The 26,528-nt window shown below is 38.4% G+C and overlaps 1 protein-coding gene, 1 non-coding gene and 1 pseudogene across 6 annotated transcripts in view; 2 read left to right on the forward strand and 1 right to left on the reverse strand.

The window, feature by feature from the left end:
* Positions 1–26,528, forward strand: part of DUS4L (dihydrouridine synthase 4 like) — a 103,830-nt gene that overhangs the window by 48,068 nt on the left and 29,234 nt on the right. For 2 of the 5 annotated variants that reach the window (XM_036246981.1, XM_036246982.1), the window contains exons 9-10: positions 1,502–1,610; positions 24,163–24,207. In XM_036246981.1, the coding sequence (XP_036102874.1) occupies positions 1,502–1,610; positions 24,163–24,207 (154 nt within the window). Of the gene's footprint in view, positions 1–1,501; positions 1,611–2,940; positions 3,108–4,248; positions 4,311–24,162; positions 24,208–26,528 lie in introns of those variants that run through there. The other 3 variants (XM_036246983.1, XM_036246985.1, XM_036246984.1) reach the window with 3 other exon arrangements.
* Positions 5,505–5,629, forward strand: LOC118620612. The gene has a single exon (XR_004957509.1). It is a non-coding gene; the product is annotated as a small nucleolar RNA U109 (small nucleolar RNA).
* Positions 25,941–26,061, reverse strand: LOC118620624 (annotated as a pseudogene).

The following is a 26,528-nucleotide window of genomic DNA, read 5'->3' on the forward strand; positions in this document are numbered from 1 at the left end:
TCTGCTGCCTCCTGCACACCCCTACTGAGGATCCAGCCTGAAAGCCAGGCATGTACCCTGACCAGGAATTGAACCAGGACCTCTTAGTCCATGGGACAGTGCTTAATCCACTAGGCCACACTGGCCGGGCTGCTCTTTAAATTAAAAAAAAAAATTTTTTAATTTTGAAAGTATGTCTTCTTCAGTTTTAGTGTGTACTTCAGCTCCTATCTCCTAAAAAATTTTCTTGATGTTATATATTTCATTAGAGCTTTAATTCCTCTTGAGCTGCCTAATCTCTGCTATAACACAATAGTACTATATTTGATCTTGTGCTATAGTTTGTTTGCCCTTATCTCATCTTTTTCACCAGAGTGAAGTTACCTGACAGCAAAGATCATGTTTATTTTATGTTTTTATCCCTTATAACACCTACTGTAAAATATTTGCATGTAGTCAGTGCTCAATAGAATGTTTTGTTTGTTGAATGTACCAGCTTACTTCTATATCAGTCTGTTTAAAATTGTCCTGTGTTGCTTTTTCACCTGTGGAAGCTGTCAATATTAAGTTGCTGCACTTTAGTCAAATAACCCATGATAGTGTGTACATATTTTATTTTTCAAGCATTAATTTGCCTTTCTTGGTAACTTAAATTTCTTTATGACATTATCTTCTTAATTCTATTAACAATGATGGTTTCCATCCAAACATACAGGTCATGAAATTTTTACTATTCAGATTTTAATTTTTCTTGCCTAGAAAGGGTAAGCTAGAAACATAATATAAACATTTAAAAAGTCAGAATAGATTTTAAAATATGAAGAGCATTATAAAGGATTAACTGAAAAAAATTAATTGGGAGATTGGTCAATGAAAATTAGATAGAACTTTGCAAGCATAGATGGTCCTTTCATTTTCTACTTACCCACGTCCACCCTGACATTATATTATTCTCTTTCTTTTTATGTTTTTATTTATTTTTTAGACAGGAAGGGAGAGAGGGATAGAAACACCCATATGAGGGATCTATTGGCTGCCTCCTGCACACCCCCTACTGGGGATGGAGCCTGCAACCCCGGCATGTGCCCTGTCCAGGAATCAAACCTGGACCTTTCAGTCCATGGGAAAATGCTCAATCCACTGAGCTATACTGGCCTGGCAACATTATATTCTTCTCTTACAAATTCGCCTTTATAAAAGTAGTCCAAGTAGATAGCTATGCAACTGGAACATAATGATCATGCAGTTAATATCCTCAGTACTGGTTTTTTACTTAGTTTTGCATTACAAATTGATGAAAAGCTACACATATTATTTACCTACATACTTTTGAAAATTTGTAAGTGTTTGCCAAATATTGTTTCTGTTATCAAAACTGCATTGTAGAAAATTATAAAATAGTAAAAATACAAAGAATGGAATAAAGACTAATAATTTAAAATACATTTCTCAGGCTATTTCCTAGAAGAGTGTCTGGCTATTGCAAACTAAGCTCACTTTTCTATAACTCTCTTTCTGATAGCTCTTGAAAAGCTATAACAAGGAAGAGGAACATGTTTTGGAAGCAAAAAATAAAAAACTGGTAGAAGACCAAGAAAAACTGAAAACTGAATTAGAGAAGACTTCAGATGGTAACTTTGTGTGCATGTGTCAAAGTAGAAAGAGCATGATATTTTATGCTGTTTCACCTTACTGTTTTCCCTAAAACAAATCTAATGGCTAAAATAGGTCTGGCTAAAATACCACGAGCAACCTATTTATAAATTCCAGCTCAAATATGAAGATTAAACATTGTTTCAGCCAAGAGAAACATGCTGTGTTATACAGAAAAACATGTAGATGTTTCAGATTTGTGTTGTAAATACAGATGTTCCTACCTTAGCAAAAGAGCTATGTTCCTGAAAACTTGCTTATAAATACATTATTGGAAAATAAATCACATTCTTTCATCACAGTATATTGCTCCTTTGAAAAAAGTGATTGCAGTGGGACAGTTTTGGTTATAAGAAAGTATCTTGCTGCCCTGGCTGGGTGGTTCAGTTGGTTGGAGCATTGTCCCTTACACCAAAAGATTGCGGGTTCAAATCGAGTCAGGGTGTATACCCAGGTTGTGGATTTGATCCCAGTTGGAGCTCATACAAGAGGCAACTGATTGATGTTTTTCTCCCTCTTTTATCTCCCTCTCTCTCCCTCCCTCCCTCTTCCTCTCTTTCTAAAAATCAGTAAAAACATATCATCAGGTAAGGAGTTAAAAAATTTTTTAAAAAGAAAGTATAGCCCTGGAAAGTATTTCCATTCAAGGGCATGTACCTGGGTTGCAGGTTCAATCCCTGGTCCTGGTTGGGGCACATGTAGGAGGTGACCGATCGATATGTCTTTCTCTCACATCTATGTTTCTCTCTTTCCCTCCCACTCTCTGGACTGCATAAATATTTTTTTTTCATCCTCACCCGAGGACATTTTCTATTTTCTGTTCAGGTAGAGTGGGAGGGAGAGAGAGGAAGAGAGAGAGAGAGAAACATCGACGTGAAAGGGACACATTGAGTGGCTGCCACCCGCACAACCAACCAGGGCCGGGGGGAAACTGCAACCGAGGTACGTGCCCTTAGCAGGAACTGAACCCGGATCTCTCTGGACCGCAGGCCGACGCTCTAACCACTGAGAAAACCAGCCAGGGCTCCCTTCCTCTGTCAAAAAAAAAAAAAGGAAAAATATCCTCAATGAGGATCAACAAAAAAAGAAAGTATGTTGCTGATTTCAAGCCCTAATATTTCCTGTCTGCCAGATATAAGGAAAGCATTCCTTGAAAGAGATGGGTAGGGATAGAGTAAGAACAATCTGTATGTCAGCTGAGAATTTGAATGTCTCATTCCAAAATACATTGCAATGAGGACTTGGGTAAAGTATCCTAAGTTGACTTCCCTAAAGGCAGCTGTTTCTTCTACATATTTTTGTACACAGAAAAGTGGATACCCCAAGTCCAATGTCATCCCAGCAAACTCTGTGTAAGTTTGTGGCTTGATTCCAGTCAACATTTCTGCATAAAACAGATATTCCTTGATGTTGTCCAGATTCTGGGGAACCTCTCAGCCAATTCGAGTTAAAATAATGATCACTGCATAGACCTCCTCCAATTTTAAGTCTCTTCAATTACTTTAAGTTGGAGGTAAATTGGAAAATGTTCATTGACTGAATCAAGGACTAACTTTATGCCATTTGTAAATTTTGATTTTTTAAATAGGTTTCGGTATCATAGAAGTTCTCTGTGCTATAACTTGCAAATTGATTATGCCTTTACATCGTTTAGATAGAGTTTGAATATAAGATGGAAATTCTGCACAGCCAGTGTGGCTCAGTGGTTTGAGCATTGTCCCATGCACCAAAAGGTTGCTGGTTTGATTTCCAGTCAGGGCACATGTCCAGGTTGCAGGCTTGATCCCCAACATGGAGTGTGCAGGAGGCAACCAATTCATATTTCTTCCTCATCGGTGTTTCTATATCTCTTCCCCTCTTCCTCTCTCCTGGATCTAAACAATTTTTTTTAAATCAATAAAAATATGTTTTAAAAAAGATGGAAAATTTAAAGTCACAAGGTAATTCTGCAAAATAAAAAAAAAGCAAAAATCAATAGGATATTTCATACAGTACAAAAATTTTTAGTCAATTTTGTACTTATTTAAAGTGAGGGAAAATTGTTTACAGGCATTAGTTAAAAAATAAGTTACTCTTCTAGACAAGGTAGTATATTATGTGGTAGGTATAGTATAGCCTGGAATTCAAAATCTTGTCATAGTTGGTACTGTTGACTCTTCTGCAATTCCAAAAGATTTGGAACATGATAAAGAAGTTTTAGTATTTGTATAAAAATAAATTTAGTAATCACCTACCCTCTACATTAGACATTTCAGAAGAGAAACAGTGTTCTTTTTTACCCAACACAAAATATTGCTGCTAATCCTTCTGAAGAATGCAAAGGACTATTTTCAAAATATCTTTTATTAGTTTAAAAACTATTTCAAAATCTTGCTTTCTTTTTTCTCACATCTGCCAACAATCCTTTTTCTTATGTTGTTAGCAGAGTGGTACAAAGATGAAAGACATACAAGAATAGGTTGTGTGCCCTGCAACACCTTTCAAACCTGAGCTTTAAATTCACAAGCCTGAGATATAATTCTCTAAACTCAATATTATTTTAGATGAATATAAATGCAGTATTTCTTTAACAGATAATTCAGATGCTTGGAGAAAATGAACTCTTTGATAATATAGGCATTGTGTTTATAATCTGATGACAAGACATGCCAGCTTCTGTGTTTGAAGTATAGACTGCAAAGCTACTTTCAAAGTGAATCAGTGTTTAGGTAAAGCAGATTTTACCTGTTTGAGTATGTCCTGTTTGCTTCCTGCAAGGTGTGTAGTATTTTATGAATACATTTTATTTACCCAGAGTTATTATTTTAGGTAACATTATTAATGACCTTGAGAAGATCTAAGTTTCATTTCATACTTCTTAGCTATGTTCTCTTGATCTACACCAGTCAAATTTATTAAGGCAAGAACTAAGAAATTACATAAACAAATAGTACGAGATTTGGGTGAATTTTGCAGCACCATGCTTTGGATGTAACACCATTTAAAAATCTTCACTGATTTCTGAAGATTGAGGGTATTAAGGCTGACAATGCTTAAGAAATGTTTCAGAAAGTTCTTTTATACTTGAAAATTGATTAGCAAAGCAGTGTGGTTTATTTTGTAATAGGGATAAATAGAGTATTTTCTATATGATTTGCCTTAAGCCTTTGGTGTTTCTTTTTCTTTCTTCTTTTATTACTTTTTTATAGATGTGCTCCCCCCCGCCCCCCATTAACACCCTCCACCCTGCTCCCATCCCTCTACCCTTGGTGTTTCTTTAATATAAGGGAAACATTTTCTCCAAAGTGTATTAGTGGAAATAAAGCACAAATACAAATGTTTATTTAAATTGCTCAGCCCCAGAATGGAAAACTGGCATTCTGAAAGCAGGTATTAAGAACACTCTGTCAGTAGTACCAATTCAAATTTTGCCCAGAGTTAGTAAATTACTTGTGCTTCAGTGCAATAATATGACTCTACTGATCCAAAAGGGTGGGCATGTCCCAGAACACTTAATTTATACTCAGGACTAAGTCAGGTGTAAGAACCTGCCTGATGTATCATTTTTAATGACTTGTTTAACAATAAATCTGATGTCCTAGTGTGTGGAGTAATTGGGAAAGGGAACTACCATACAAAATGAGAATTTAAGCTTTGGAGAATTTACAAAGCTCACAACCTTTGATAATAAAACTAGATCTTCTGTGTAGTGGAAAACCTTCTGAAGTTCAAGGAGATTGACATTAAAGGAGCCTTTCAGGATAGCTACTGTATTTATTATAAATAAATACCTCCTCGGTATTATTCTTATTACGGGAGGAAATATATACCATTTAATCATTGCATGTATCCAAGAAGTGGTAAAGGTAAATATGATTTTAAAACTGATTGTACTGAATGGGGAAATGTCTCATCCTCGTTTCTTTAGGAATATATCCATAACATGCTACATTAACAGAGTTAGTTCTAGGGCTGACATTTTAATAGAAGTTGAGTAATAGTATTTTCTCCTACAAAAAGGGAAAAGAAAAAGACAAAAAAGTGATTAGGGCAAATTCCTTGACACTGTCTTTCTTCTTTCTCTCTTCCTTACTTCATACCATCCTCCTCATCCCTTTCTTTTTTTAAATTAATTTATTTATTTTGTTACAGATGTTTCTCCTTTTTCCTCCACGGATTTATCTCTCTCCTTCCCTCCCAAGCTTTGTCGTCCATGTCCATTGTTCATGCATACATGCATATAAGTTCTGTGGTTTATCTCTCCCCCACTACCCCCTCTTCTGGAGATTGTCAGTCTGTACCCAACTTCCACGTCTCTGGGACTACCTCATATTATGTTCATTATAATCCACAGATAAGTGAAATCATATGATCCTTGTCTTTCTCTGTTTGGCTTGATTCACTTAGGATAATACTTTCCAGGTGCCTCCATGTAGTCTCAAAGGATAAGAGATCTTTCTTTCTTACAGCTGCATAGTACTCCATTGTGTGTATGTACCACTGCTTTTTTATCCATTTGTCTACTGATGGACACTTGGGCTGTTTCCGGATCTTAGCTATTGTAAATAGTGCTGCTACAAACATGGGGGTACATATATTCTTCCTGATTGGTGTTTCAGGCTTCTTAGAGTATATTCCTAGAAGTGGGATCACTGGGTCAAATGGCAGTGCAATTTTTTATTTTTTGAGCTAACACCATATTGTTTTCCATAGTGGCTGTACCAGTCTGCATTCCCACCAGGAGTGTACTAGAGTCCCCTTTTCTCCACACCCTCGCCAACACTTGTTGTTTGATGATTTGTTGATGGCTGCCATTCTGACAGGTGTGAGGTGATACCTCATTGTTGTTTTAATTGGCATCTCTCTGATGATTAGTGATGTTGAGCATTTCTTCATATGTCTCTTAGCCATTTGTATGTCCTGTTTGGAGAGGTGTCTGTTTAGTTCCTCTGCCCATTTTTTGTTGTTGTTGTTGTTATCCTCACCCGAGGACATTTTTCCATTTTTTGTTCAGGTAGAGTGGGAGGGAGAGAGAGGAACAGAGAGAGAGAGAAACATCGATGTGAAAGGAATACATCGAGTGGCTGCCACCCATACAACCGATCAGGGCCGGGGACAAACTGCAACCGAGGTACGCGCCCTTAGCGGGAACCGAACCCGGGTCTCTCAGGACCGCAGGCCGGCACTCTAACCGCTGAGCCAAACCAGCCAGGGCCCTCTACCCATTTTTTAATTGGGTTCTTTGTTTTCCTTTTGTTGAGTTGTATGAGCACTCTATATATTTTGGAAATTAACCCCTTGTCTGATATATCATTGGCAATTATGCTCCCCCATCCAGTGGGTTGCCTTTCCATTTTGATAATTATATCTTTTGCTGTGCAGAAGCTTTTGAGTTTGATGTAGTCCCATGTATTCATTTTCTCCTTTATTTCTGTTGCCTTAGGTGATGTGTCAGTGAAAATTCTGCTGCATATGATGTCTGAAATTTTTTTGCCTCCAGTTTCTTCTAGGATTTTTATGGATTCATGAGTCACAGTTAAGTCCTTTATCCATGTTGAGTTTATTCTTGTGTATGGTGTAAGTTGATGGTCTGGTTTCATTTTTTTGCATGTAGCTGTCCAATTTTCCCAACACCATTTATTAAAGAGGCTGTCTTTACTCCACTGTATGCTCTTGCCACCTTTGTCAAATATTAATTGAGCATATTGCCTTGGGTCCATTTCTGGGTTCTCTCTTCTGTTCCACTGGTCTATATGCCTGTTCTTGTGCCAGTACCAGGCTGTTTTGATTACAGTGGCTTTGTAGTATAACCTGAAATCTGGTAATGTGATCCCTTCAACTTTGTTCTTCTTCAAGATTTCTATGGCCATACGAGGTCTTTTTTGGTTCCATATGAACTTTTGAAGTATTTGTTCTAGTTCTCTGAAGTATGCTGTTGGTATTTTGATGGAGATTGCATTTAATCTGTAGATTGCTTTGGGTAGTATGGACATTTTAATGATGTTAATTCTTCCAATCCATGAACAAGGTATGTGCTTCCACTTTTTTGTATCTTCCTCTGTTTCTTTTTTCAGTGACCTGTAGTTTTCTGCAAATAGGTCCTTTATTTCTTTGGTTAAGTTTATTACTAGGTATCTTAATGTTTTTGACACAATGGTAAATGGAATTTTTTGTTTGTTTGTTTCTCTTTCTGTGAGTTCCTCATTGGTGTGTAAGAATACCATCGATTTCTTGACGTTAGTTTTGTATCATGCTACTTTGCCAAATTCATTTATTAAGTCTAGTAATTTTTGATGGAGTCTTTGGGATTTTGTACGTATAATATCATGTCATCTGCAAATAATGACAGTTTCACTTCCTGCTTTCCAATTTGGATCCCTTTTATTTTTTCTTCCTGTCTGATTGCTGTGGCTAAGACTTCCAGTACAATGTTAAATAAGAGTGGTGAAAGTGGGAATCCTCATCTTGTTTCTGTTCTTAAGGGAAATGCTTTTAATTTTTGCCCATTGAGTATGATGTTGGATGTAGGTCTTTCATATATGACCTTTATTATGTCGAGATATGATCCCTCTATTCCCAGATTGCTGAGCATTTTTATAAGAAATGGGTGCTGGATTTTGTCAAATGTTTTTTCAGTGTCTATTGATATGATCATATGATTTTTATCTTTCATTTTGTTTATGTGGTATATCACATTTATTGATTTGTGAATATTGTACCAGCTTTGCATTCCTGGGATGAATCCCAGTTGGTCATCGTGAATAATTTTTTGATGTATTTCTGGATTCTATTAGTATTTTATTCTGGATGTTGGCATCTATGTTCATCAGGGATGTTGGTCTGCAGTTTTCTTTCTTTATAGTGTCTTTTTCTGGTTTTGGAATGAGAATTATGCTGGCCTCATAAAACGAGTTTGGAAGTCTTCCTTCTTCTTAAATTCTTTGAAATAGTTTGAGGAGAATGGATATTAGTTCTTCTTTGAATGTTCGGTAAAATTCCCCCGTGAAGCCGTCTGGGCCTGGGCTTTTGTTTGCTCAGAGAGTCTTGATTACATCTTCAATTTCTTTTGTTGTTATTGGTCTGTTCACGTTTTCTATCTCTTCCCGTTTCAGTTTTGGGAGACTTTGTGTTTCTAGAAATTTGTCCATTTCACTTAGATTGTCGAATTTGTTGCCATATAATTGTTCTTAATATGTGTTAACAATCCTTTGTATTTCTGTGGTGTCAGTTATTATTTCTCCTCTTTCATTTCTGATGTGTGTATTTGGGTTTTCTTTGTTTCTTGGTGAGTCTAGCTAAGGATCCATCAATCTTCTTTGTCTTTTCAAAGAACCAGCTGTTTATTTCATTGATCCTTTGAATTGTTTTTTGGTCTCCATGTCATTTATTTCTGCTCCGATCTTTACTATTTTTTTCCTTGTACTTGCTCTGAGGTTTTCTTTTTGTTTGCTTTCTAGTTCTTAAGTTGTGAGGTTAGATTGTCTATTAGAAATTTTTCTTGCTTCTTGATGTAGGCCTGTAGTGCTATGAACTTCCCTCTCAGAACTGCTTTCGCTGATTCCCATAGATTTTGTTGTTGTGTGTTCATTTTCATTGGTTTTCAGGAAGTTTTTAATTTCTTCCTTGATTTCCATTCATTGTTCAATAACATGTTTTTTAGCCTCCGTGTTTTCAAATGTCTTTGCATGTTCTTGTTGCAATTAATTTCTAGTTTCATGCCATTGTGAAATTAGATGCTTGATATGATTTCAATCTTCTTGAACTTGTAGACACTTAGTTTCTGACCTAACATGTGGTCTGTCTTTGAGAATGTCCCATGTGTACTTGAGAAGAATGTGAATTTTCTTGTTTTGGGGTGTAATTCTCTGTAGATATCTATTAAATCTATTTTATCTAGCGCTTTATTTAGATTCTGTGTTTTTTGGTAATTTTTTGTCTACAAGATCTATCCAGTGATGTCAAATATTGAAGTCCACTGCTATGATTGTATTGCTGTTGATTTTTCCTTTGAAATACTCCAGAAGATTTTTAATATATGTTGGTGCCTCCTATATTGGTGCATATATGTTTACCATGGTTATATCTTCCTGTTGGATAAATCCTTTCAATATTATGTAGGCCTTTTTTCTAGTTATGGCCTTCATAATGAAATCTACTTTATCAGATATGAGTATTGCATACCCCAGCTTTTTTTTCCTTTCTGTTCGCTTGAAAGATTTTTTCCATCCTTTCACTTTCAACTTATGTGAGTCTTTTGTTGTGAGGTGGGTCTCTTGTAAATAACATATAGGAGTCATGCTTTCTTATCCAGTCAGCTAGTCTGTGTCTTTTTATCGGAGCATTCAAACCATTCACATTTAAGGTGATAATTGATATGTACTTATTTATTGCCATTTTTGTTTAGTGTGGTTCTATTTTTCTTCCTATTTCTTCTAATTACAGCAGTCCTTTTAGCATATCTTGTAGTGCTGGTTTGGTGTTAATATATTCCCTTAACCTTTTTTTGTCTGGAGAGCTCTTTATTTGACCTTCTATTTTGCATGCTAGCCTTGCTGGATACAGTAATCTTGCATTCAGATCCTTGTTTTTCATGACCTTGATTACTTCATGCCACTCCCTTCTGGCCTATAGTGTTTCTGTTGAGAAGTCAGCTGCAAGTTTTGTGGGGTTTCCTTTGTAGGTAACCTGTTGCTTAGCTCTTGCTGCCTTTGGGATTCTCTCTTTGTCTTTAATTTTTGGCATTTTAATTACTATGTGTCTTGATGTGGGCCTGTTTGGTTTATTCTTACCTGGGGCTCCCTGTGCTTCTTGATCTTGAATGCCTTGTTCCTTCACCATATTAGGGAAGTTTTCTGTCACTATTTCTTCAAATATATTCTTTAACCCTTGCCCATTTTCTTCCTCTTTGGGGACTCCTATGATGCGAATGTTATTTTGTCCCACAGTTCTCTTAAGCTGTCTTCCTGTTTTTTAATTGTTTTTCCTTTTGGTTTTCTGATTGGTTGTTTTTTTTCTTCCCTGTCTTCTAATTCACTGATCTAGTCTTCAGCTTCCTCTACTCTGCTGTTTAGTCCTTCCAATGTGTTCTTTGATTTTTTTTTTTATCCTCACCCAAGGACATTTTTTTCCATACTTTGTTCAGATAGAGTCGGAGGAAGAGAAAGGGAGAGAGAGAGAGAGAGAGAGAGAGAGAGAGAGAGAGAGAGAGAAACATCGATGTAAAAGGGACACATCGAGTGGCTGCCACCTGCATAACCAGCCAGGGCCATGGACAAACTGCAACTGAGGTACATGACCTTAGCGGGAACTGAACCCAGGTCTCTCTGGACTGCAGGCTGATGCTCTAACCGCTGAACCAAACCGGCCAAGGCCCAATGTGTTTTTTATTTCTACTCTGTCATTCTTCGTTTCCACTTGGTTGGTTTTCAATGTTTTTATATCTTTACTCAAGGTGCTGATGTCCTTACTCATGCTGTTGAGCTTCCTCAAGATCATGGCTCTGAACTCTACCTCTGATTATTTGCTTAGCTGCATTTCATTTATTTCATCTCCAATAGAGTTCTCTTGTTCTGTCATTTGAGATTTGTTTCTTTGTTTGACCATTTTGGCTATCTCAGTGGGTTTTAGAGTCTGCCAAATTTTCCCTGTGGGTATTGGTGTTCTGCTGTTTGTGGCTCCCTCTACTGGGTTTGGATGAGCCTGGATGGGCCCATGTTAAACACCACTGTCAATCAAGTCTTACTTTCCTGGGTAGATTTGCAAGCCCAGGAAAGGTTTAGTTATCCTCTAGCTTTTTCCTGGTGGCTAGTAGTCTCAGTTACTCAGTGCCTTGGAATGTAGCCCTGGTGTTCTGCATAAGAGGATTTCCAGAGGGTGGGATAGATGCTGGTTGTTAATGAGCCTCAATTAGCATTTCTTTGCTTCACCTGGGAAAGACTGAATCTCTGAGGAGTGGGGGGAGGCTGCTGCTTTTCTCTGCAGCTCTGGGAAGGAGCACACTGGCCAGTCCTTTGTGGCCGAAACTCAGCAAATACTCTGAGTGCCCTCCAAATCCTTGGTGTCCCCACAGAGTTCCAGCCCAGTCTGCCCTTCCTCTTCTGTAGCCCCCAGTTGAATAGCTGTGACTATTTTAGCACTCTGTCTCAGCTCTCTCTGCTGTGGAGCGGGCTTAGTCTTTATTCCCCAAGGGTACTGCTCACAGCTAAGACTGCTGCTGTCCAAGGGTTCCCAGTCCGCCACCCTCTCGTGCCTCCGCAGATCCTACCAGTGTCCCTGGTTGTATGGTCCTATCCTGCTGCTTTTCTGTTGCTTTTTTCCGAGTATTTGTCTTTATTTTGGTTGTAATTCCCGTTTGGTCCTGGGAGAGTGTCTGCGTAGCTTCTCTTCACTCCGCCTGCATCACATCCTCTATGCCTATCTTGTGCGCAGCTGGGTCACACATGCCTTTCTGGTGCCCCCCGCTCCCTGCAGGTCCCGCGGGTAACTGGATCGCAAAGTCCCTTTGGGGACCCTGCTCTATGCCTATGTTATGGGCTGCTGGGTCGCACAGGCCGCCCTGGTGCTTTAGCACCCCGCAGGTCCTGTGGGTAACTGGATGGCACAGTCCCTGCTGGGTCGCACAGGCTTCTCTGCTGCTTCAGCACCCCACAGGACCTGCGGGTAACTGGATTGCACAGTCCCTGCCGGGTTGCAGAGGCCTCTCTGGTGCCCCCGCACCCTGTAGTTACCGTGGGCGGGCAGCTGGATCGCACCAATCTCTCTTGGGCTCCGGCTTCCCAAGCCCTTGTGGGCTGCTGGACCGCACAGGCTTCCGTGGAGCCCCAGGTCCTGCCGCTGGTGGCTGGGGAGTGCTGCTGCCCCTTGGGGCTCAACTCCCACTCAGCTTTTGCTGTAGTTTTTGGCGATGGGTCTCAGCTGCTGGTCTGTGCTTCTTTTGCCTGGCGATGGATGTCTGCTCCCCAGCCTCTGTTGATGGGGGTATAACTCGACTCTGATCAGGGTGTTGGGCTCCAGGCAGTTTGCGGCTTCGGCAACCAGCCTCTTGGGAGCTCCATTACTGTTCACTGGTCTGTGTTGACACAGAGTGTCCACTGGTCTGATGATGCAAGGTGTGCTGGTGGGCTCAGGTTGCTGGGCCCTAGCCGCTCCCACTGCCTTTTCCCTGGGAAGACCTGGGATCTTCCAAAATGGTGGGACCTCACCACAGCACAGGGAGAAGTGCCCTGAAGGGCCGCTTACCGGGGTAGCCGGCTGCTCCTGTCCATAGCACAGGAACTTTCTGCTCCGCGTCTCTGCATTGCTCATTTTGGTCGTCCACCTTCACGTCCACTCACACTCTCTCACACACTCGCTCATTATTTCACACACTTACCCTCCCTCAGGTCCTGCCCATAGCCTTCCTCAAATGAAATCCCTCTTTCTTTCTTCACATCCTCCCTTTCTTCCTTCTTTTCTTCTTTCCTTTTTTTTCTGTTTCTATCAACAGTTTTTTTACTTTTTTTTTTTTTATCTTCACCTGAGGACATTTTTGTATTTATCTTCAGATAGAGCTGGAGGGGTAGGGGGAGAGAAGAGAGAAACATTGATGTGGGAGAGACACATCGAGTGGTTGACACCAACAGGACCCAAACCGGGCCTGGGGACAAACTGCAACCGAGGTACGTGTCCCTAGCGGGAACCGAACCCAGGACTCTCTGGTCCACAGGCCGACGCTCTAATCACTGAGCCAAACCGGCCAGGGCAACAGTTTTTTTAAAGAACTCCTCAAATAATTTATTCATTGCGAGATTTTTTAATGACTTTTAGAGAGGAAGGAAAGGAGAGAGAACATCGATGTGAGAGTGAAACATCGATCTGCTGCATGACCCCCAACAGGGACTGAGCCCACACCCCTGGCATATGCCCTGACTAGGAATCAAACCAGCAACCTTTTGGTGTATTGGATGAAGCCCAACCAACTAAGCCACTTGGGCCAGGGCTATTGCAATATTATTTAACGTGGAACATAATTAAAACTGTTCTTGAAAACCATACCTATAGTGGATAAAGCAAATTTTTAATGTAGAAACTAAATGTAAAAGCCCATTCTCTGTACCTGAGTATTGACAGAATTTAACAGGGACCTTAGATTTGGGCCAGAAAACAGAACCTTCTAGTCCTTTTTAATCTTATTTTACTTTTTTTGTTGTTAATCCTCCTCACCATTGTGTTTTTAGGGAGAGTAGATTGGAGGAAGGGAGAGAAAAAAATATCCACATGAGAGCACAGCATCAATTGGCTGCCTCCTACACACCCGCTAATGGGGATCGAGCCCATATCCTGGGCATATGCTCTTGATGGAGAATCAAACCTGTAACCTCCTGGTGCATGAGATGATTCCTAACCAACTGAACCACATTAGTCAGGGCTAGTTGTGATGTTTTTATTTACTGTAAGCTTCTTACCCATTCCCAGGACCTGTACATATGAAACAACCATTTGAGTTTCATTCAATGACCAGGAAGAGCTTAGAGTCTAGATATGTGGATTCAACATATACACGTAAAATGACTGTGATTCATTTCTTCCCCTGTAAGATATAAAAAAATATAGTGTGGAGAGTGCCAAATATATACTGAATAAAGGAGTGTTCCACATTATAAAATTATAATCGAGCACAATTCTTTAAATACATGATGAGGCAAAAGTTGGTTTACAGTTGTGAGTACATCAAATAGAGCTTATTTTTGTATTATTATCAGTTATTGTATTCTTTTCCATTTGAACAACTGTAAACCTACTTTTGCCCCACTCTGTTGTGGACATGTAGACTGGCAGAAAAATTAGTGAAATGACATTACTATTATTAGAAAAGCAAAGCATGTAGCAAACTGGTCTGTCCGAAGTTGATATGTCACCTAGGATACAATCAAAGATGATGCTGTAATGTTGAGAGGCCTGTTGTTAAAGCCTCTGAGAGATTGAAGAAATGATTAACTAGAATGCTGATGAACTAGAATGTTTTGGTGTTCTCTACTATCTTACTCCCTGTCTGGATATGTGATCACTAAAGCCCTTCGTGGTAAATACTTTTTGTTTTTGGTTAATCCTCATGTGAGGATCTTTCATTGATTTTTAGATAGAGTAGAAGGGAGGAAAAGAGAGAAACAATGATGTGAGAGAGACACATGAATTGATTGCCTCTCTCATGACCCCAGTGAGGGCCAGGGATCAAACCTGCAACCCAGGTACATGCCCTTGACCAGGAATCGAACTGAGACCCTTTGTTCCATGGGCTGATGCTCTAACCACTGTGCAAACCGGCCAGGGCCATGGTAAATACTTTTATAATAAATATATTAGCTTGTATCAGGTTTATGTTTACCCCTAATTGAGCTGGACAGCAATTAAGCTGGAAATTAAACTGGACAGCTAGTCTAAAACACTTTCAACTGGCAAAAAAAATCACCAGACAGTTAATAGGGGTTATCTGATAGTCCTGATCAAGTCACTGAATCTTTTTTAGGGCACAATTTTTTCTTCTGTAAAATGAGGGAATAAAGCCCCAAATAAAATAAACAAGTGACTATCCATCAAGAACTACTTTTAGTGTTGGCTTTTTCACCCTAAAAATTATATTTAGTTTTTATGAGAAAAAAAACTTTTTACTATAACTTCTCTTCTCCTAGATTTAATTTAAAGCGTACTCCTTACATTAGAAAAACATTTCATCAGTCCTAGAATCATAAAGGCAGGACCTGGAATGTTTTATTCATCCATAGCCCAGGTGTGTTATATGGAATAGGGCCACAGATCTTAAATGTTTAACACCCTGTGTGGGACATCTGGAGGGAGATGAGAAGAGAGGGCATATGCTAGTAAATATAATCATTTCTCCTTAGTGTTATAATGTGGTTGTTTGTTTAGGACATCTGTTGGAACCATTGATGTGGAATGATAAAACTTTGCAGGAAAGGAGAAGTGATTTGAATAGAGAAATCAGCATGTTCTTTTCATTATAAATATTATATTAGAGAAAGAAAAAACAAGACTAGATCTCAAGAGCTTCTTCTAGCTCTGAGAGCCTTTACCTATGGAATTATAAGACAAAAGTAGTCACATAATATTTAAACAGAGTACCTAACTTTTTATTTCTTTTTAATTTTTATCGAAGTTTTACATACATGTAATCTTAAAAGTCAAATGGTACTATGAGACTTAAAATGAAAAACAGCAGTCCCCTGAGGACCATCCCCAGAAGCAACTGTTCAACTCATTCAGCTATTTTTTTTAATATAAACCTCCAGATTTCTAAACTCAATGTTTCGGTAGCTATTTCTTGATCTTTCTGTATCTGGGATATTATCTTTGACTGTCTTATGTGGAAAAGAAGAACTTAGGACTCCGGGGACTGCTCTCTTATCTCACCTAACTCCTCACTCACATTTCCCATCCCCCCATTCTTTCAAAATAAGCATATCAGTTTTATATCAAATTATTATGACTATATACTATTCATCATCATCATCATGGGGACCCCTTTACCTCTTTTTAGTGCTGCTGCCCTCTTTCCTGGATTCCATGTTTCCCACTCTATTTACTCTCTCCTTTTGGTAGAACATATCATCTAGTAACTTCCTGAGAAATAGTACATGAAAGGTAAACAATTTGAAGACATGAATGTCGATAAATCATTATTTTCTGAAAATCATCATTACTATTTAAGCCTCACCATTGGTTGAAAAATGTTTAACCTCAGAAATTTGAAGTCGATGCTCCATTATATTCTGGCCCATATTGTTTCTCTTGAAATGGCCAGAGTCATTCTAATCCCTTTTTGGGTGCATATGACCTGTTATGTTTTGTTTTGCTCTTTGGAAAATTGTGGAATCTTCTGTCTGTCCCAGGGTTATGAAATTTCATCTAAAGAGAGATTTTAGGAGGTATGCCGAATCAGTAAGATTTGAGAAATAAGGAAAAGTAGAAGTTTAGGATGACTACAGGTTTCTAACTTGATTGACTAGGTAGGTGATGCTTTTAACTAAGATCAGGACAAAAGGAGGAGTGGAGTGCTTTCTTTTATTTGGGGGAGAGGGAAAGCAGAAATCATGCATTTGGTTATAAATATACTGAATTTAATTCCTAGTGAAAATGCCCAAAACATAGTAGGAAATACAAGTTTGAAGCTTGAAAGAAAGGTAGTCTCAAGATAGAGTCTTAGCCATCATATATATGGATCTGATAGTTAATTCAAGGTGTTGATTCCCAGTCAGAGAAAACTGGGTTGAGTGAGAAGGAAGAAGCCTGAACGTACAGCTCTGGCACATAACATTTGAAGACTAGACTGAGAGGAATCATCAGAGGTAACTATTCACCTCTGGTCATTTAATTCTCATTCATTTCATTAGTAAAGATTTTCTGGATTCTAGGTGATGCCTCTACTTTTCAGTGTGTATTAATAATAGTAAGCCTACTGGTGATCTAGAAAGTGTTTATAGTAAAAAATGCCATATGTATGTATAAAATTTTCTACTAAAATTTTACCCTTTGAAAGATATTTTGAAATTGCAAGAAGGAACAGAGTATACAAAAAGTATGAGACTACCCTGGCTGGTTTGGCTCAGCAGTTAGAGCGTCAGCCTGCGGTACAGAGAGACCTGGGTTTTGTTCCCACTAAGGGCATGTACCTTTGTTGCAGTTTGTCCCCGGCCCTGGTTGGATCATGCGGGTGGCAACCACTCGATGTGTCCCTTCCACGTCAATGTTTCTCTCTCTCCTCCTCCTCCCACTCTATCTGAACCAAAAAATGGAAAAATGTTCTCAGGTGAAGATAAAAAAAAAAGAAAAGAAAAGTATGTGACTAATATGAGTTGGAGGAAGCTGGGATGTATAAGGAAACAAACTTGGGAAGCAAATACTATATTGCTCAGCTGTGCTCCCTCCTTTCTCCCTGGACTGCTTCACTGATATCCGCAACTTGATCTTTTCTTCAGAAGAAATTCGACAGTATTATCCCTCACTTCCTCCCTCCCCATCTAGTTTCACCTTCGTAACTGTTTGCAAGACATTGCTATCAAAGGTAAACTTTATTTACTCAACACTTGTGAAGGTTTATATTTAATTTCAGTAGGTCTTCATATAAAATGACCTTTCTGGAAAACATTTATCCCCTTTCCCTCTACTCTGGAAAAATAGCATATTCTACTTTAGAGAATGTTTTACAATCTTCACAAACCAAGTACTCCTCAACAGTTTTTAAAGGATCCATTCCTGGGATTTGGGGTTTTGTAGATGGTGTCCCTAAAGCGTTGCATATTACAGGGATTTGAGCAACGTGGTGAGTCTGTTCAATTAAATTTACAAAATTTTACTTGTGTCTGTGGTGTACAAAGTATTGTGCTGATGCTATGAGGGGTACCAAGATGAATACATTGTTATTTACTTTTTCAAGGATGTCTTGTGAGAAGGGTGAGCAGATTTACTGACAATGAAAATGAAAGTCAAGGGATGATAAAAATGAAAATAAAGGTCTAGTACAAAGGGCTATGGTAGCACAGAGGAGAGAGTGACTGTTATTACTGGCAGAGTTGAGGAAAAATTCATGGAGGAGGCTCAGGGAGGAGAGATTTCAGAAGTTGAGATGGGAGTGTCTTCCCTAGCCTCAGGAATACATAGGGACCAAGAAAGGCAATGGTGACTAAGATTATGGTTTATGGCAGAATAGAGTGGGAAAACTGAGACAAGATTTGGAGGCCCATGAATACCATGCTTAGAGGTTCAAAATGTATTCTATAGTAAGTACAGAGGCAGCAACAGATATTTAGGAAGAAAAAATGTAGAGCCAAAAACAGTCTTTTGTCTAATCTGCGGACAGAGATTTAGAGAAAAAAGAATAACAAATGTTTCAGTCTATTCGAGAATTGTCTTTATTTGTTTAAAGATGCTGTGAAAGCATCTAACTAGAATTTGGGAAGGTGAAATTTAAAGTTGCTTAGACTTGGTTTAAGACTGGCTTCCACTTTAGGGAAGTTAAACTGTAGTTCTTCACAAAGTGGTTGCATACACAAATGACCCAGTACATTGTCTATGTTAAAACTTAATAAATTGCTAGATATTATCATTATTATTGTTGTTGTTTTTGTTGTTACTTCTATCAAAAACCTTTACAAGTTAAATAGGAAATGACTGAAACAAGAAATAAATTTTTTTAATTTAAATTTTAACCATTAACCTAAAAATACATTGTCAAAAGTAATTTAAAACATTTTTCTCAAGATTAGAGATGATTTTTCAGACAATATCTTAACTTTCCAAATCCATTTGTGTTTTTTGTATATCATAAAGTTGTCAGCTTTAAGGTGAAATCTTTTACAAGCTTCTAAATTGAAAAAAAAATACATCTCAAAGCCTGATCAATGATAAAATATGCAGTGTTGGGTGTTTGATATGTTCATTGGCTAATTAAATCTCGAATTGATTTATAAAACCAAAGTTCAATAATAGCACTGTTCTTTTCTGTGAGTGTCTTGGAAATATATTGGTTGGGCATAGGGTATTTTAATTGGCTAGTGTTTAAAAGTGATAAACACCAATGAGATGAATTAGTGTTGCTTTAGAAGCTGAAGCATGAATTTTTGCTTTAGTGGTTGCCTGATGGGGGCATTTCCATGTGGAAATCCAAACAGACTCAAATCCACTTATCCAAAATTGAACTTATAATATTGTTGTTCAAATTGTACCCTCTTGGTTCCTGACTCAGTCACTTTTGAAATGGATCAAAAGCAATCAACTAGGAGAATGAACTAGAAAATTAAAGGAAGTAAAAACTTTTTTTTCTTAAACTAAATCTCATTGCAACATCTCTTATCTAGATAGACTTTTTCCCCCCCTTTATTGATTTTAGAGAGAGGGAATGAGAGGGAGAGCGAGATGGAAACATCGATGAGAGAGAACATTGACTGGCCGCCTCCTGTATGCCCCCCACTGGGGACCGGGCCCACAACCTGGGCATGTGTCCTGACCAGGAATCGAATCCTCAACCTCCTGGTAGACGGGTCGACCCACACTGGCCGGTCAAGACTTTTTTCTTTCTATAAGGAAAATTGATAGGGCTAAAATAAGAAACTTTTTAGGTTTCTTAAAACTTGCAATATAATTTGGATCCTCTTTTCATGATCTGATACTTTATTTTTTAGTTATTTTCAGTAAATTTATAACGTAAGAGAAACTGATAAAACTTTTAACAAGTCTTGTAGAACAGGGTTCAGCAAATTATGATCACAGGCCAAATCCAGCCTGCTGCCTTGTTTTTGTCAATTCAGTTTTCTTGGAACAAAGCCAGTCATTCGTTTACATATTTTCTGTGGCTGCAGAGTTGAATAGACTGTACAGAGTCTGCATGGCACAGAAAACTAAAAATGTGTACTACCTGGCCCCAACCTCATTTACAGTCTTTAAATAAAGAAGAGTACCTTTGTCAATATAAATGAAGATGCTGAAAAAATTTGGTTCTACTGATAATGTTTAATTGCTGTGCACCTAAGTGCTTGTTGAATGAATATTGATCAAATAATTTAAGAAATTATATATGTTTATGGGTAGTAAAACTAGTTCTTTGTTTATATTCTATGTAAACTGACTCCTCCTTGAATTGAGTTGGTAATTCTTCTAGACATAAAATTACTTTATAAAGCATATCCTTTTCAAAGCAGTTTGTTATAATCTATAGTTACTCAGGGCTTTGCCTAAAACATACATCCTGATTTTGAAGCACAAAGCTAGCATATTAATATAATTTATAATTATCTTTGAGAAGTACAGAACCAAAATTGTTTTCCTGAATACATCACTTAGCAACCTAAATCAGATTAATAAACGAAGTCTTTATGCATTTATTGATATGTCTTATGCCAACAGCATACACAGTGGGGCTCATTTGATTTATTAAATTAGAAAACCCTCAGTACCAGTAATCATTATAAGTATAATCATTCTGTTTTAAAACATATTTTCATATTCTTTATTATGTTTTTAAATTTTAATTAATTTTTTATTACAGATGTCTCTCCTTTTTCTCCCATTGACACCCTCCTCAATGCTTCCACCCCCACACCCTGCCTTCACCACATAGTTATCTGTGTTCATTGGTTATGCATATATGTATATAAGTTCTTCGGTTTATCTCTTCTTGCCCCACCCTCCCTCCTTGCCTCTGAGATTTATCAGTCTGTTCCCTACCTCCATGTATCTCTATTTTGTTCATCAGCTTATTCTGTTCAATATATCCCACAACTAAGTAAGATCATATGATACTTGTCTTTCTCTGACTGGCTTATTTCACTTAGCATATTACTCTCCAGGTCCCTCCATGTCCTCTCAAAGGATAAGAGATCTTTCTTTCCTACAGCTGCATAGTATTCCTTTTATACCCATTCATCTACTGATGGGTACTTGGACTGTTTCCAGATCTTAGCTATTGTAAATAGCACTGCTATGGACATAAGGGTGCATATATTCTAAATGGTTTTTCAAGCTTCTTAGGATATATTCCTAGAAGTAGAATCACTGGGTCAAATGGCGGTTCCATTTTTAATTTTTGAGGAAACACCATATTGTTTTCCATAGTGGCTGCATCAGTCTGCATTCCCACCAGCAGTGTACTAGAGTCCCCTTTTCTCCACACCCTCGCCAACACTTGTTATTTGATGATTTGTTGTTGGGGCAGTCATTCTGGCAGGTGTAAGGTAATACCTTTATAGTGATTTTAGTTTACATCTCTCTGGTGATTAGTGATGTTATGCATTTTTTCATATGTCTCATGGCCATTTCTATGTCATTTGTATAAGTGTTTACTGAGCCCTTCTGCCCATTTTTGAATTTTTTTTCTTTACTGATTTTATTTTATTAATTTTTTTTCTTTATTGATTTTTTTAGAGAGAGAAGGGAGAATGAAAGATAAAAACATCAATGAGAAAGAGCATCGATTGGCTACCTCCTGCATGCCCCCCACTGGGGATTTGGCCCACAGCCTGGGCATGTGCCCTGACCGGGAATCGAATTGGCGACCTCTTGGTACATGGGTCGATGCACAAACACTGAGCCACATCAGCCAGGCCCTCTGCCCATTTTTTAATTGGATTTTTTCCTTTTGTTGAGTTGTTGTGTGTACTCTATATTTTTGGAAATTAACCCCTTATCTGATATATGGGGTTTGGAAAATATGTTCTTCCGGACCATGGGTTCCCTTTTCATTTTCATGCCGGTTTCTTTTGCTGTGCAGAAGCTTTTTAGTTTGATGTAGTCCCATTTATTAATTTTTTTCTGTGTTCTTACTGTAGGCAATGTATCGGTTAAAACTTGGCTATATGTATGTCTGAGATTTTACTGCCTACATTTTCTTTTAGGATTTTTATGGTTCACATGATACATTTAAGTCTTTATCCATTTTGGATTTATTCCTATGTATGGTGTGAGTTGGTGGTCTAGTTTCATTTTTTTGCATGTAGCTATTCAGTTTTCCAAATACTGTACCATTTATTAAGGAGACTATCTTTACTCCACTGCATGCTCTTCTTTCCTTTGTCAAATATTACTTGGTCAATTGCTGAGTTCTCTGCTCTGTTCCACTGAACTATATGCCTATTCTTGTGAAAATACCAACCTGTTTTTATTACAGTGGCTTTGTTGTATAACCTGCTATCTGGAATTGTGATTCCTGCAACTTTGTTCTTTTTTAAGATTGCTGTGGCTGTTCGGGTTCTTTTTTGGTTCCATATAAACTTTTGGAGTATTTGTTCTAGATCTATGAAATATGCCATTGGCATTTTAGTAGGAATTGCATTGAATCTATAGATTGCTTTGGATAGTATGGACATTTTATTTTATTTATTTATCTATTTTCCTTTATTGATTTTAGAGACAGAGAAAGTGAGAAGGAGAGAGAAATAGAAACATCGATAAGAGAGAACATCAATTGGCTGCCTCCTGCATGCCCCCCACTGGGGATCTGGCCCATAACCCAAGCATGTGTCCTGACCAGGGATTGAACCTGCGACCTCTTGGTGCATGGGTTGATGCTCAACCACTGAGACACACCGGCCAGACAGTATGGACATTTTAATGATGTTGATTCTTCCAATCCATGAACATGATATATGTTTCTGCTTTTTTATATCTTTCTCTATTTCTTTTTTTAATGTCCTATGGTTTTCTGAGAATAGGCATTTTACCTCCTTAGTTAAGTTTATTCCTAGGAATCTTATTTTTTTTGTTACAATGGTAAATGGGATTTTTTTAGTTCCACTTTTTGTGTGTTTATTGTTGGATATAAAAATGCCTTCAATTGCAGGATCTTAATTTTGTATCTTGCTACTTTGTAAAATTCATTTATTAAATCTATTAGTTTTTTGGTGATCTTTAGGGTTTTCTATGTAAAACACTATGTCATCTGCAAATAATGACAGTTTCACTTCCTCCTTTCCAATTTTGATGCCTTTTTTTTTTTTTTTCTTGTCTGACTGCTGTGGCTAGGACTTCTAGTACTACGTTGAGTAAAAGTGGTAAAAGTGGACATCCCTGTCTTGTTCCTGTTCTTAAGGGAAACTCTTTTAGTTTTTGCCCATTGAGGATGATTTTGGCTAAAATTTTTCATATATATGACCTTTATTATGTTGAGGTATGATTTCTCTGTTCCCAGTTTGCTGAGATTTTTATCAAAAGTGAGTGCTGGATTTTGTCAAATGCTTTTTCAGCAGCTATTGATATGTTCACATGATTTTTATCTTTCATTTTGTTCATGTGGTATATCACATTTATTGATTTGTGAACATTGTATCAGCCTTGCATCCCTGGGATAAATCCCACTTGGTTGTGGTGAATAATTTTTTTAATATATTGTTGGATCTAATTTGCTAAGATTTTGTTGAGGATTTTGGCGTGTATATTCATTAGGGATATTGCTTTGTAATTTTCTTTCTGTGTAGTGTCTTTATTTGGTTCTGGTGTGCGGGTTTGGAAGTCTTCTTTCTTCTTGGGTTTTTTGGAATAGTTTGAGGAGAATAGGTGTTAGTTCTTCATTGAATGTTTGAAGTCTATTTTATTAGATATGAGTATTGCTACCTCAGCTGTTTTTTCATTTCCATTTGCTTGGAAAAATGTTTTCCATCCCTTCACTTTCAACCTGTGTGTCTTTTGCTGTGAGGTGGGTCTCTTGTAGACAACATATTATGGGTCATGCTTTCTTATTCATTCAGCTACTCCTTGTATTTTGATTGGAGCATTTAGTCGATTTACATTTAAGGTTATTATTGATATGTACTTATTTATTGCCATTTTTATTTATTATGCCTATGTTTCTCTTTCTCTTTCTTCTGCTTATTACAGCACTCCTTTTAACTTTTCTTACAGTGCTGGTTTAGTGCTAGTAAATTCCCTTAGCTTTTTTTTTTGGTCTGGGAAGCTCTTTATTTCACATTCTATTTTAAATGATAATCTTGCTGGATAGAGTAGTCTTGGATTCAGATCCTTGTTTTTCATTACTTTGAATATGTTATGCCATTCCCTTCTCACCTCTAGTGTTCCTGTTGAGAAATCAGCTGACAGCCTTGTGGGAGCTCCTTTGTAAGTAACCTATTGCTTTTTTCTTGCTGCCTTTAAGATTCTCTCTTTGTCTTTAATTTTTGGCATTTTAATCATGATGTGTTTTGGCATGGGCCTCTTTGGGTTCTTCTTGTTTGGGGCTCTCTGTGCTTCCTGAACTTGTATGCCTTTTCCCTTCACCAAGTTAGGAAAATTTTCTGCCACTATTTCTTCAAATAGATTCTCTAACCCTTGCTTACTTTCTTTTTCTTCTGGTACTTCTATGATGCAGATGTTACATTTCCTGTTGCCCCACAACTCTTTTAAACTGTCCTCCTTTTTTTTTATTTGGGAGAGAGAGAAGGGAGAGGGAGGGGGGAGAAAGAGAGAGGGTGAAGAAGGCTGAAGGAGAGAGGGAGAAGAGAGAAAGAGAGGAAATGAGACAGGGGTAGAGGCAGAAGAGAGGAGAGGAGGAGAGAGACAAGGAAGATGTCCTCCTTTTTTTAAATTGTTTTTCTTTTCAGTTTGCTGATTGAGTGATTTTTTTTCTACCTTGTCTTCTAATTTGCTGCTCTGATCCTTGGCTTCCTCAATTTTCTGGTTATTCCTTGCAACATGGTCTTTATTTCTGCTATGTCATTCTTGATTTCTGATTGGTCGTTTCTGATTGTCCATATCTTTCCTCATGCTGTTGTGCATCCTCATACTCATTACTCTGAACTCTATATCTGATAACTTGCTTATCTCCATTTTAATTCAGCCCCTTTTCTGGAGAATTTTCTTGTTCTTTCATTTGGTATTTGTTTCTTTGTTTCACCAATTTGGCTGCCTTCGCAGGGTTTGGATCCTGCCAAAATCTACCTGTGGGTATCAATGTTCCACAGATTGTGGCTCCCTCTGCTGGGTTTTGATGTGTATGGAAGGGATCAAGCTGAACACTAATGTCTTGTCTTACCCTTTCAGGTAGAGTCACAGGCTAGGCAAAGATTCAAGTATCCCAGAGCCTCTGCCTGCAGGCTGACTGTTAGTCTCAGTCACTTAAAGAGCCTCAGGTTGTAACCCTCAGCTGAATGAAAACTCCCCCATGTGGGCAAGGTGAGAGGATTTTCAATAGATGAAGCAATTCCTGCTCCCCGCCCCCTCCAGCTAAAGCTGCTTTGAGAGGAAAACTCTGGCTGAAGGAAATGGTTTCTGCAGCATGAGTTAATGACTTGGCACAGGGACCCAGGCAGCTTCCCTCGCAGCTCTGACCCCCAAACCTGGAAACCCAGTGATTGCAAGCTGGGCCAAGGCTCGAATTGCCCAGAGACTTCCCTCTGCCTGCAGGCTGGTTGGTAGTCTCTGACAGTTGATGAGCCTCAGATTGCACTTCTCCCAGCCAGGTGGGGTTAAATTTTAAAGGGTGGGGCAGCTGCTCCCCACATCCCAACCCCGGGCTAAAGCTGCTCTGATGGGAAGACTGCCTGAGAAAAATGGTTTCTGTAGCATTGGGGAATGACTCAGCATAGGGCTCCTGATGGCCTCCTTCCCAGTTATCTCCCCAGTGCCGCGAATCCCAGACTCTCCTCATGCAGCTCCAGTCCAGTCTGCTCTCCCTCTGCAGGAGCCCAAGGTGAGTGGCTGTAGATGTAATTTAGTGTGCTGGCCCTTCAGGCATGTGCCTGTGTTCCCCGCATCTCTCCCTACTGGACAGGACCTCTGCTCTGGTGTTTTTCACAGCCAGGTGTTATATGGGTGCCTTTCCTTATTCTGCTACTCTGTATTGGGAAGCCAGCTTGGTGTTTATTTATTTATTTATTTATTTACTGATACGTCCTCGGATAGAGGACGTATCAGATATTAAACTGATAAGAACAGGTACTACACTTGATCTTAGCCAAAAGGCTGAGAAGCGATGTGGCTTGGTGTTTAAACCCCAGACTTCTCAGAGGAAACTTCTCACTGCTAAATAGCCTTCAACTACTGCCTGTGGGAGCCCAGCCAGCCCCCTCACACCTCTGCACCTCATACCAGTCTCAATTTGGGCTCCTCTTTACATCCCTGGTCTTCAGTTTGTTATTCCAGATGACTTTTCTTTATTTTAGTTGTAATTTCAGTTTGGTTCTTAGAGGTGGTCAGTGTCGCTTCCATTCACTCCACTGCCATTTTTCCGTCTCCTTAGTTTTCACCTGATGTCTTTTCTGTTACAAAATCTCATTCAGCACACCACATTACATTTAATGTTCTTGTCTTCTTAGGCTCCTCTTGGTTATAATAATCCTCAGACCTTTCTTATTTTTGATAACCTTGACAATTTTGAGAAGTACTGGTTAAGTATTTTGTAAAATGTTTCTGTATTGGAATTTATCTCGTGTGTCTCATAA

Source organism: Molossus molossus, unplaced genomic scaffold, assembly GCF_014108415.1.
Source record: "Molossus molossus isolate mMolMol1 unplaced genomic scaffold, mMolMol1.p scaffold_m16_p_7, whole genome shotgun sequence".
NCBI classification, from domain to species: Eukaryota; Metazoa; Chordata; class Mammalia; order Chiroptera; family Molossidae; genus Molossus; species Molossus molossus.